At 41.7% G+C, this 13,308-nt stretch overlaps 1 protein-coding gene across 1 annotated transcript in view; it reads right to left on the reverse strand.

The window, feature by feature from the left end:
• Nucleotides 1–13,308, reverse strand: part of side-VIII (sidestep VIII) — a 961,237-nt gene that overhangs the window by 18,765 nt on the left and 929,164 nt on the right. Inside the window, exons 11-16 of the mRNA XM_065223526.1 lie at nucleotides 5,518–5,599; nucleotides 5,293–5,452; nucleotides 5,096–5,232; nucleotides 4,457–4,735; nucleotides 3,912–4,231; nucleotides 3,686–3,820 (exon numbers count right to left, since the gene is read on the reverse strand). Of these exons, the coding sequence (XP_065079598.1) occupies nucleotides 3,686–3,820; nucleotides 3,912–4,231; nucleotides 4,457–4,735; nucleotides 5,096–5,232; nucleotides 5,293–5,452; nucleotides 5,518–5,599 (1,113 nt within the window). The remainder of the gene's footprint in view (nucleotides 1–3,685; nucleotides 3,821–3,911; nucleotides 4,232–4,456; nucleotides 4,736–5,095; nucleotides 5,233–5,292; nucleotides 5,453–5,517; nucleotides 5,600–13,308) is intronic.

Consider the following 13,308-nt stretch of genomic DNA (forward strand, 5'->3'; position numbering starts at 1 on the left):
CGCGAAACGTGGATGAATACGCTTTGGAATGCGGCGCGAAGGATGCGTAACCGGTCTTCACACAACGAGAGTGAGGAGTACTCGGATAGTTGGATTCTCAAGTTCGCGCGAAAAGTATGTCCTGATTCTGTCCTGAATTCCTGACGAATTCGGTAGACGAGATCAGCCAGCCTTTTTCAATGCTGGAGCTCTCACTCGCGCTCCTTTCGTGTGGCAATTCGGCTCCGTGGGCTGATAGAATCAAGTTCAACTTGTTGAAGAACCTCCCAGACGTCGCTAAGAGGCGCATGTTGAACTTGTTTGGTCAGTTCTTGGAGCTTAATATTGTTCCGGATGATTGGAGGCGGGTGAGAGTTATACCCATTAAAAAGCCTGGAAAACCCGCGTCAGATCACAACTCGTATCGTCCCATTGCGATGTTATCGTGTATTCGAAAATTGTTGGAGAAAATGATCCTTTTTCGCCTGGACAAATGGGTTGAGTTGAACCACCTACTCTCAGATACTCAATTTGGTTTCCGTAGGGGCAAGGGAACGAACGACTGTCTCGCGTTGCTTTCCACTGAAATTCAGTTGGCTTTTGCTAATAAAGAGCAAATGGCTTCTGTCTTCTTGGATATTAAGGGGGCTTTTGATTCAGTATCGGTTGAAGTCCTTTCAGACAAACTCCACGCTTGTGGCCTTTCTCCATTAATTAATAACTTTTTGTACAATTTGCTGTCAGAGAAACATATGAGCTTTTCTCATGGAAACTCTACAGCTTCACGATTTAGCTACATGGGCCTCCCCCAGGGCTCATGTATAAGCCCCCTTCTGTATAATTTCTACGTCAGAGAAATTGACAATTGTCTAAGGGACAATTGCACGTTGAGACAACTTGCAGATGACGGAGTAGTGTCTATGACAGGACCCAGAGAAGCCGACCTGCAAGGACCCTTACAGGATACCTTAGACAATTTGTCTACTTGGGCTATCCAGCTAGGTATCGAATTCTCCACGGAGAAAACTGAGTTGGTCGTTTTTTCTAGGAAGCATAGCCCAGCACAACCAAAGCTTCAACTTTTGGGTAAACCGATCACTCATTCTATGTCCTTCAAATATCTTGGGGTCTGGTTCGATTCAAAATGCACCTGGAGATCCCACATTGAGTATCTGAAGCGGAAATGCCAACAAAGGATCAATTTTCTCCGAACAATTACCGGAACGTGGTGGGGAGCCCATCCGCAAGATCTTCTAACGTTGTACCGGACAACGATTTTATCGGTTTTAGAGTACGGTAGTTTTTGCTTCCAGTCGGCGGCTAAAACTCACATCATCAAACTGGAACGGATCCAGTATCGCTGTCTTCGTATCGCGTTAGGATGCATGCACTCGACTCATACGATGAGTCTCGAAGTGTTAGCGGGCATGTTGCCACTCTCTGATCGGTTTTCGGAATTATCCCTCAGGCTCCTCACCCGTTGTGAAATTATGAACCCACTGGTGATTGCAAACTTTGAGAAGCTTCTTGAGCTAAACCCTCAAACTCGTTTTATGTCATTGTACTACGTGTACATAACACAGGATGTCAGCCCTTCGCAGCATAATCCCTATCGTGTTTGCTTCTCCGACTTCAACAATTCTGTTCTATTTGATTTCTCCATGACGCAAGAGATTCGCGGAATCCCAGAGCATCATCGTTCCATGATTGCTCCGTCAATTTTCGCTGCAAAGTTTGGCCAAGTTGATTCCGCAAGATCGTTCTTCACAGATGGATCACTAATAGAGGCGTCCGCTGGTTTTGGTATTTATAATGAATTTCATAGCGCCTCTCGAATGCTTCATGCTCCTTGTTCCGTATATGTTGCTGAACTGGCGGCAATACATTATACGATCGCCTCACTTGCACCAGATCATTATTTCATTTTTACGGATAGTCTCAGTTCTGTCGAGGCTATTCGCTCCATGAGGCGGTAAAGCACTCCTCGTATTTTCTCATGAAAATACGAGAGCTTCCAAGTGCTTTATCTTTAAGATCTTTTGTCATCACCTTTGCATGGGTCCCATCTCATTGCTCGATTCCGGGCAATGAGAAGGCGGACTCGCTTGCAAAGGTGGGCGCTATGGAAGGCGATATTTACGATCGACAAATCGCCTACGACGAATTTTTCTTCATTTATCGTCAACAGTCACGATGGTTATATTCAATTATCCCTAAGGTGTCGAAGTGTCCTTGGTTCAAAGGTTTGGAGGTGCGTCGAGACTTCATTCGTGTGATGTCTCGCCTCATGTCCAATCACTATTCACTAAGCGCTCACTTGTTCCGTGTTGGGCTGAAGGACAGCAATCTCTGTGAATGTGGATAAGGCTACCAGGACGCACATCACATTATTTGGTCATGTGCTGAGCACCGTGGAGTCAGATCCGAGTTGTACGATTCCCTTCGAGCTCGAGGTAGACAACCTAATGTTCCAGTTCGGGATATTTTGGCTAGACGCGATCTGGAGTTTATGCAACTCATATATGTTTTCTTGAAGAATATTAACCATAGATTGTAAGTTTGATTAACCTTGTGTTTAGTTTGTGTTTTGTATGTGTGTGTGTATTTTTTTTTTTTGTAGATTTGTTTCTGTAATAATTGTATAATTACAGAGTTGATATAACGTCGATAGGATTAAGTATATGTTTTAGAAATAGTGACATTTTTGAATCATAAATCACATTCCAAATCTCCTTTTCCCTCTCCCGATCCAAACAATTGTCATCCACTAACCTCGAGAAGACCGTGAGTAATCGGTTCACATCCTTTAATTTTAGATTTAAGACATTTATAATGTATAAAGAAAATGATAACTTGGCTCTGTAAAGTTTATTCGATTGAGCCTGTACAAATAAAACTCATATAAATAAAAAAAAAATGAATTCCACATTTTTTGTGACAGCACATCAGTCTCTTCGCGATTTTCGCGACATCATTTAATGTTTCCGCGATTTTCGCGACTGAAAGTTCAAATCCGCGACAAATCCGCGAAAATCGCGAGATCCGCGAAATTCGCGAAATCCGCGCCTGTTGTAACAGCCCTGCATGTTGTGCCCGGATCCACATAAGCTACAACCGGGCATGATCCGGATGTCCCCGACAAAGTAGCCTGAATCTACAGAGTCACATTAATATAATTGATAAATTGTCTACCTTCACTTCCTGGATGCGGATTCGACAATTTTGGCTGGAATTCAATTAGCAAGGAGAGTCAGATCTTATCACATGTAGGTGGATAACTATTCACATAGTTATTATAGCTGCTTTGTGAACCCTACCCTTCATCCCACCTTCCATTATCATTAAACTTCATCGCATATTCATGGCAGAATTTCATTCTGTTAACATTTGATTGAACAAATTTCTCATTATAGCAAGCAACCATGCAATCGCTTCTCGCTAAATCACCCAGCCCAATTTTACCCATAATATGAATACATGCAGCTAGATTCCATTACTTGCATCAGCTCTCCAGTGAATACTCGGCGCTAACCAGATTCCCACGTGGTCAGAATGTTCATTCGGCAATTGAATAGGAGCCGCGTGCTTTCGCCTCCCATGGTCGCGGCTTCTACAAAGTCAATTTGCGCGAATCAAAATCTAGTTTCCAACGTGGAGCAAACCCCGCCCGGCATTGGACGATAAATAGAAGTTCACTGCAAATTACCTGTGCGTAGATTGTCGGCTCACTTCGTTTGATGTCTGATTGCCGCGGTCGGCCGAGGGTTGCACTCACGTACATTTGCTTCGGCTGCACCTGACCACCGGCCAGCGACGTTAGGTCTGCGTACGTCAGGTCATGCTGTCATCCGCAGTGGGGGTACAAGAGAAATAATCATTAACTTAACTCCCGTACAAACAACAAACAGTGCAACGCGGCTCAACTAACTCACCTTGTGACTGTCGGACCCGTAGCCACCTATCACCGGCGTCGGGATGATTCCGCTGTGCACGGGAATGTAATTTTGATTATCGACGACCGGGTAGACGTTCTGCTGCATACAGCTGCCGTCACGCATCGTCGCGTAAAATGTCCGGCTGTCGTAGGTCCCCACGCCCGTCGGAGGCCCCAGCACGCCAACTCCAACGCCTACCTGTTGGTGTTGCTGCTGTTCGGCCATGGCCGCCGTCGCGTACAACCGCGGATGGGTACCGGCACTGTTGAGCCACTCGAATGCTTTCTCGTCTTCTTCCAGCAAGTGCGGAAGTTTCCCTGCGGAGTGTAGAGAGACTGAAACTTATGGCGACTGGAAAACTGGACGCTTGGGAGTGGGTCGGGAATAGTGTGTATTCTTTGTCATCGGGTTGTTCTCGCTTATAATTAAGATTCAAATTAATCAATCAAATCAAGGTTCCCACACACTGTCTGATGATACTCTCCCCGGCCCACTCCACCGGAGATCAAAATCCAAGAAGCCACTGCTGGCTTCTGGCTCACCTTGCGGTATAATGTCCGGGTTCTTCTCGATGCTATCGATACTGCCGTTGCACTGCTGCTCCCGGGCCAGATCCCCTTCGGTAGGTAGCGACTGGCTGATGCCGGATGCATCGTTCGTGGATATATTGCTACATTCCCGATCCCGGCCGGCCGACCCTCGCAGTCGCGTGACACAGACGATGATGGAAGCGATGGAGATGATGGCCGCCACAACCCCCAGCAGCGTTCCGATGAAGGGCTTAATTTGGTGAAGTGTCGGTGCGTATACGAGCGATAGATCTACACAGGGACAGGGAAGAAACCAAATCAAAAACAATCCCGGTTCGAGGAAGGAAGACGTCATCGTTTCGCTCTTGCAAATGGAGCCCCAAAGTTTTGACGAAGCAATTAAAACTTTTGATTATTGGACGATTTTCGGTAGTTGCCCCGGGAAACCTTTTCAGGTAATGGAGCCCGGCGAGTCAAGATTAGTGAAGTCGATATTTTCGTTTTCCCCTGCAGGGCGCAAAGAGGAAAGCTATTGAGTCAATTTACCAGGATGCAAGTACGACCGGGGAAAAATTCAATTTGAGTTTGAGCTGCTTTTGACGTCCGGAAGTGCACCACCACCGGTAGGGTTTCGATCCTATTCATGCTTACCAGTTTGCTTTTCCGGATTCTTCAAAGTGTAGGCCTGCAGGTAGGTTTGCTCGCTGGCACCTTTCGCGTTTTTGGCAGACAGGAAGATGTTGTAACCGACGCCCGGTTCCAGGCCTTTTAGGTCGAAGTTGGGCTCCCTGGGGGTGATTAATAACGTACAATAAAATTCGACGGAATAGAGAATGTGGGAAATTTACTTGGATTTGATGGAACTGAACAAATGCCGACCGCCAATCAGATACACATCGGCTAGAAACTCCTGCTGCAGGCCCCCGTCAAAGCCTTCGATGCACTCGATTTGAAGGATGTCGAACGTTTGATTCATGATAGTGCAGTTGGACAGCGGATCGGGTTTTCCTGTGAAATAGTGGAATATTTTCATTGAATGCCATTAATCTTTGGTTGGAATTTAAGCGGCTTACCTGCTGGAATTAAGCTGAACACACAGGGCTCGGTTTGGGTACCGATGTCGTTGCTTCCCCAGCAGAGGAGGGTTCCGTAGTCCTGCAAATAAACAACGAAATAATGCAGGTGGTTTAGTTTTTTTTGTGCCGATGTTGGTTCTTCTTTTTCTACTTCTAGGCTTATTACGGTTCAGTAGCAAGCGCTTTGTTGAATCTCAACTTGTTCAAGAATATTATAAAGGGTGATACGGTCAAAATTTGGTCAAGGGAAAACGCGTGTAAATCGGTGAAATCGTTTATTTAAAAAATCAAATTAAATTTCTTTTTCAAGTTCAATTAGTATAAAATTCAGGAAAAATATTCAGTTAGGCTTCCGCTTTTCCAAATCCGAATTGCCGGGCCTTACGCTTGACCCCTGCCATCAGATTTTGTACAGCCACCTTGTCCACCTTCTTCGCCGCAGAAAGCCAGTTTGCCTTGAACTGCTGCTCGCCCTTAGCAGTTTTTTTGGTCTTCTTTAGGTTCCGCTTGACAATAGCCCAGTATTTCTCAATTGGGCGGAGCTCTGGCGTGTTGGGAGGGTTCTTGTCCTTGGGAACCACCTGCACGTTGTTGGCGGCGTACCACTCCATGGCCTTTTTACCGTAATGGCAAGATGCCAAATCCGGCCAAAACAGTACGGAACAACCGTGTTTCTTCAGGAAAGGCAGCAGACGTTTATTCAAACACTCTTTCACGTAAATTTCTTGGTTGACAGTCCCGGAAGCTATGAAAATGCTGCTTTTCAAGCCACAGGTACAGATGGCTTGCCAAACCAGATATTTCTTTGCGAACTTTGACAGTTTCATGTGCTTGAAAACATCTGCTACCTTTCCCCTTCCTTTTGCCGTATAAAACTCCTGTCCCGGAAGCTGCTTGTAGTCGGCTTTGACGTAGGTTTCGTCGTCCATTACCACGCAGTCAAACTTCGTCAGCATCGTCGTGTACAGCCTCCGGGATCGCGCTTTGGCCGTCGTATTTTGTTTATCATCGCGATTTGGAGTCACTACCTTCTTGTAAGTCGATAGTCCGGCTCGTTTTTTTGGTTGATGCACGGTTGTAGACGATACACCCAGCTTATTTGCGGCATCTCGGAGAGAGAGGTTAGGGTTTCGCTTGAAACTACCGGAAACTCTCTTTGTCGTCTCAGCGGCTTCCGGTTTTCGATTTCCCCCCGATTTTGATACGCTGCTCTTCTTGCTTGGACGGCATTTTGACAACTGAAGAGTGAATTCCAAAATCAAAATAGGAGCAACATTCTACACACACACACCTTCAAAATGAGGGGTGTTCAGGTTTTTTAAATGCAAAATTGAAAGAAATACGTCAAGTTGATATTGACCAAATTTTGACCGTATCACCCTTTAGAAGCGCTTCCACAATGATTAACCTTTACGTGCTCGACCTCGACAACCAAAAAAACAAATTGCCGAAATTTCATCACCAAGATTCAAGAAACAACCTCTAAACGACCATAAAAGTCAAGACCAATTTCGTATCAGCAGGTGGCCCATCCGAAATTGACTGGGGTCCCGCCGTGGCCTGATGTGGGATAAGAGCACTTCCCGGCCAAATAGCAAAAAATAAAAAGTAAACAATTTCTTCTCCAATTTGCATGTAATATTCCAAAATTGTTGATTATGGTCAATCATTCACATTTTTCCCATAACTTGACCACTTTGGATCTTCAATTTTTTCTTCAAAATGGCGTCTTTGATATTTTTCAATAAATTGTTGCACGAAAACATCCCTTCTGCGTGAAATGACGTCTGAGACAAACTTGTTGAAAAAAGAAAAGGTTTTCTGAGAAAATATACACCGTTATTTTCTTTTAGTTGATTTGAATTAAAAATCTTAAAAAGTTTTAAACACTAAAATATTTAAAAAAGTTTACCTTCAATTTTCATGTTATTTTTTTTATATATAAAAAAAGCTCATGAAAAATACAAGCATTGAAATATTTAGAAGCAAAAAAAAAATCGCTAACTTCGCGTATGAAGTAACATAAAAACACTTTGAATGTAACAACTCAAGGCGGGAGTAGCCGTCAACAATGCTGATGATGGTACAGCACGCAACAACCACCCTACTGCTTTCTCTCTGAGATGATCACGTTGGTCATGACGAGAGGAGCAACACAATAGTTGGGTAAAGAAGAACTGCATTATAACACACCATCGACTGGAAATGCTCTCCCAACGTGGGGCTTTAGGTAGTGATGAAAACGTCGCTAGAACTATTCCACAGCCGCAGTCAGTTTATGAGCAACAAGAGGGACGCACATTTTTGCCTGTGGACTTGGAGACATACTTCAAGTCCCCGCGTACATCGTACGGGCTAGGCAAAAATGTGCGTCTATCTTGTAAACTGTCGCTTTAATGGCCCTTCGCTCATTTTCAACTTCTATTCAATTTTCATACTGCCGTACTCTAACGGAACTATCCACCTACCCTCTTCTAAAGATCATTCTCTAGCTAATAAATCATCACACTAAAGCTTCATGTTAGCATTTCCAACCAACACTAGATATGGAATTTTGATAATTTACCTGCATAGTTCTGTCAGTTAAATAATTTTGAACTAATTTCATAATGTAAACTGGAAAATTAAACTTTTTCAATTTAGCAATCAAACCTTCATGCCAAACACTGTCGAATGCTTTTTCTATGTCTAAAAGAGCAACTCCAGTTGAGTGGCATTCCAATTTGTTTGAACGAATTAAATTGGTAACTCTTAAGAGTTGATGAGTAGTTGAATGCCCATGACGAAATCCAAACTGCTCATCTGCAAAAATTAAGTTCGTATTGATGTGATGCATCATTCTATTCAAAATTATCCTTTCAAAAAGTTTACTTATTGAAGAAAGCAAACTAATAAGACGGTAGCTAGAAGCTTCAGCTGGATTTTTATCCGGCTTCAAAATTGGAACAACTTTTGCATTTTTCCATTTATCAGGAAAGTATGCCAAATGGAAACATCTGTTAAAAAATTTTACCAAGAAAGACAAGGTACTCTCTGGGAGTTTTTTCATGATGATAAAGAAAATTCCATCATCACCTGGAGCTTTCATATTTTGAAACTTTTTAGCTATAGACCTTACTTCGTCCAAATCAGTCCACCGGGAATCATCAAAAATATTTTCCCGAGAGAAAATATTCAGATAATCCCGAGCAACGTAATTCTCAATAGGACTAGTAAGACCCTAACTGAAATTATGGGAACTCTCGAATTGCTTAGCAAGTTTCTGAGCTTATTCCAAATTTGTGATCAAAATTTTACCACCTTCTTTAAGCGCTGGAATTGGCTTTTGAGGTTTTTTTTTTAATTTTTGTGAGTTTCCAAAAGGGTTTGGAACTCGGGTCTAATTTAGAAACATTATTTTCAAAAGTTTTGTTCCTTAGGGCAGAGAATCGTTTTTTAATTTGTTTTTGCAAATCCCGCCAGATAACTTTCATGGCAGGATCGCGTGTTCTTTGATATTGTCTCCTACGGACATTTTTAAGACGGATCAAGAGCTGAAGATCGTCGTCTATTATAATTGAATCGAATTTAACCTCGCATTTTGGAACTGAGGCAGCTCTTGCTTCAACTGTATAGGTAGTCAGAGATTCAGGATATTTCAAAAGTTACTGGAAGGTGATCAGAACCGAAGTCAGCATGAGTAACCAATTGGCTACAAAGTTGACATGAATCAGTTAAGACCAAATCAATAGTTGAGGGATTTTTTGCAGAAGAAAAGCATGTTGGGCTGTTTGGATATTGAATAGTGTAATAACCTGCAGAACAATCATCAAACAGAATATTACCATTGGAATTGCTTTGAACATTATTCCATGAGCGGTGTTTTGCATTAAAATCACCAATAATAAAGAATTTAGACCTATGACGGGTATGTTTCTGAAGGTCACCCTTGAGAAAATTTTTTTGCTGGCCTACGCATTGGAATGGCAAATAGGCAGCTATAAACGTAAGTTGTCAAAATTTTGTTTCAACAGAAACACCCAAAGTTTCAAAAACTTTGGTTTCAAATGAAGAATCAATTTTATGTTTGATTCGTCTATGAACAATGATGGCAACGCCACCACAGGCTCCATCAAGACGATCATTTCTATAAATCAAATAATTTGCGTCCTTCTTAACCTTACGGTCAGGGTTAAGGAACGTTTCAGTTATAACGGCCGTATGCACGTTATGAACTCTCAAAAAGTTAAATAGCTCGTCTTCATTATCTTTAAGAGATCGAGCATTCCAATTTAAAATATTTAATGCTTTAAAACCCTTACTGAATTTTAAAGTCATGACAATATTGATTGCAAATTTTACCCCAGTTTGAATAGCATCAAACATGGAGTTAGATTTAAGCATATCAGAAATTATGTCAATTAATGATTTCTGTAAAAATTCCATTTTAGGGGCAGTAATGCTTCCTAAGTCAAAATTGTCAAAATTCCCGTTAGAATTACGTTGGTTAGTATTTTGATTTCTACCCGTTGCAATAGCAGCATAGGTAGCTCCATTAACTCGCTGAACATTGTTAGCAGCGAGGGGAGTAGGTACAGATGAAAAATTTGAAGCAGGGGTGATATTTGTACCTACGGGTACGAATATAGAATTTGTTCCTCGCTGACCGTTGTTAACGTTGTACCTGGTCGGAAACGTGGAGCGTTTCCTACCTGTCGGTTAGAACGAGATTGTAGGATCGCTTTGCGAGTCTTACATTCCCAAAAATTGGATTTGTGGTTTTCACCACAATTTGAACATTTAAATTTCTTAGGATCTTCCTTCACAGGACAGTCGTCCTTTGCGTGAGAGGAATCACCACAATTCATGCATTTAGCTGGCATGTAGCAAATTTTAGTTCCATGACCACATTCCTGGCGCTTACGGCACTGGGTGAGGTTTTGGAAATTTCCTCCAGTCTTCCTGAAGTGTTCCCACTTCACTCGGACATGGAGCATAAGGCTAGCTTTTTCTAAGGCCCTAAGGTTGCTAGACTTGAAGTGAGCTAAATAAAAATCATTAGAAATCCCGTTGCGCGAATCGCCAGGACGGGATTTCATTTGCATTTTGATTACTTGGAGTGGCACAACTCCAAGTAATTTTGCCAGTTCATCTTTGATCTGATCCAGGGATTCACCACTGGGCAGTCCATTCATGACAACCTTGAACACACGTTCAGTTTTGGTGTCGTAAGTAAAAAAATTGATGCTGCTTCTCAGTAAGATACTTGAGAAGACATTTAAATCCGTGCAAGGTTTCAGCCAATACACGGCATTCACCCCGACGTCCAATTTTGTAGTGAAAACTTAACTTTCACGAAATTCAAAAATTCCATGCGAAGAGCATGGAAATCGGAAGTCGTTATCACAATAGGGGGAATCTTTTCCTTCTTGGCATTAAGCCGGGAAAGTTTACTAGAATTTTTCTTGGATGAAGGATCATTCTCATCATCCGTGAGCAAATCAAATTGATTACTCAAATTAATTTCATCAGAAGGGGGATCAAGAGTTTGCCCCTTTCTTTTGCGTTTAGGCGCCATGGCGGCAGTAATTTTGTATTCAAATCGACTTCCAAGCAGATTACTATAAGAATCTGAAGGATCGAAGAGGAATTTTCCAAATCGATATCCAAGAAGGATTACCTCGGGTAGGGTCCAAACAAGGATCGAAGAGGAATAAGAATTGAACAAGGTAGAAATTTTACAGGTTGAGCACTGAAAAGTGCTGTTTAAATTTGTTGTAGCTTTAGGTAGTAGTAACACTTCCTTCAGCAAAAAGCAAATAGATCCGCACGGCAAGAGGGCACGATGCGGACTGAACTATAGTTTCATCATATTGAGGAGCTGTCTGCCTCTTTTTGCCTCTTTGAAGTTTGTGGATGCTTGAAATTTAACTGTTTTTGAGCTGATATTGCCTAGGGGAAATGGCGGATTCGGCATGCCAGACAACCCAAATTTAAACACTATTTTCACTGGATTTTCTTACGAAAACACTTCGCTGAATGCATGCAAACGATTCTTTATGCTTTCAGCTTCAATTTGACTATATTTTTACCACTGAGAAAAAGCAATCTAGCAAGGTTTTCTTGAAATGAAACACACGCACTACAAATTGTAGCTGATTTCGAGTTGCCGATAATAGAACAGCAGATTTACATGCAGTTCAAATGGAACGGTTGCCGAAGAAAAACTGGTTTCCGACAATACTCGCTCTCACTAGAGAAAATTGGAGCTTTGTAAAAGCGTTTCAAAATAGTTTTTGACAATTCTTTCGACAGAAATTGTTAGAGCAGCTGGCAGCAAAAGATTGTAAACAAACCAATACTGCATATGTGTGCGTTCCTTAGAGAAAAAGGCTATAGAAAGAAGGTTGATGCTTAGGTTGCCGAGAATACGTAAATTCCCCTATAATATTTTCTGTTTTGCAGATAGCACTTTTTTGTATCGAATAAAGTTGTCTATTTTATTGATTTTTCAAAAGTTGCAGAGCATAATAGTCGTCTAAAACAACGGATTTTTGAGACCCTTCTATAAAAAAACACTTTATAACTCAAAATCACAAGCAGATAGAGATATGGCATCTTCTACAAAGTTTTTAGTTATGAAACAACCTACAACATAACTAAAGATTTTATATCTCTATATGATCAAACTACAAAGTTAGATTTTGCAATAGTTCCGATAAATACTCTTCTGAAGACACCCCATTGAAAAAACTACTGTCATAGGTGCTAATGAAAAAAGTTCATGGATTTATTTGAAAGATGGTGCAAACATTATCACGCATACGGTATTTGGCTTTTATTTTTATTGTAAAAGCATCGTGACTTATGTTATCTGGATCAACCGGAACGAAAACTCTGTCTCTTTCATCCTCATCAGTTCTTACGCGAGAAGTGAAAGTGACGTCAACAATGTGGTTACGTATGAATGATAAGGAGTGAAAAAGAAGCGCGATTTCACTTGCTGATCCTTTGTAGATCGAGGTTCATCATCGATAGGACGAAGTTGCATCCATTTATAGACCCAATTTGAGTACAGTAGACCGACATTACATCCACATACCTGGAATGTTTTCATGTTAAAATAGTGCGATTAAGCAATTTTCAGTCGTGCCTAATCAATATCCAAATAATAATAATATATAACCTTACATGTCCACAGTGAAATATTGACTGCAGCTCAATTATTACATAAGATACGGCATAGGAACATATACCCTACCTATCTAATTATGTATTTCCAAGGATCTGATCTCTCCATTGGTGAATAAATTCAGATTTTCAAAGTGCGTACTGCTTCGATGGTGAATTTTATGCTTGTCATGTATAAACATGTTTTACTGAATAAGCTTCCTATCCTTTTATTATCTCTCAACGACCAGCTTAACGGCGGATCAAGACGCACGCAATTTTCTTTATTTATGCATTCCTCCATTTGATAGTCTCCGAACCTTTATGGTCCTTTCCTTCATAAAAGTCGTCTCCACTTTAATCCACAGTAATTGCTGTCCTGCGGCAATTCCCCCCTTCCCCTCCCCCCTTCAATCCTTCCTTCCGTCAGCCATCTTCAGCACACTTGGTCCGATTTATGACATCAATTTGAATATTTTACACTCACTCTAAAATAATGCCAACCGAGATCAGATTACCGGGGAAAATTGTTTGTAGTCTCCCTGTCGCCTTTTTTTTCTATTCTCGTTCTAAACAAGGCGAACTGGCCAGGCCAGTCCACATAGGACAAGCAGGGAAAAGGTTCACTTTTAAGAGCTC

This window comes from Ochlerotatus camptorhynchus, unplaced genomic scaffold (genome assembly GCF_037179485.1).
Source record: "Ochlerotatus camptorhynchus isolate MF236.1 unplaced genomic scaffold, CSIRO-AGI_Acam_v1.1 ptg000193l, whole genome shotgun sequence".
Classification (NCBI taxonomy): domain Eukaryota; kingdom Metazoa; phylum Arthropoda; class Insecta; order Diptera; family Culicidae; genus Ochlerotatus; species Ochlerotatus camptorhynchus.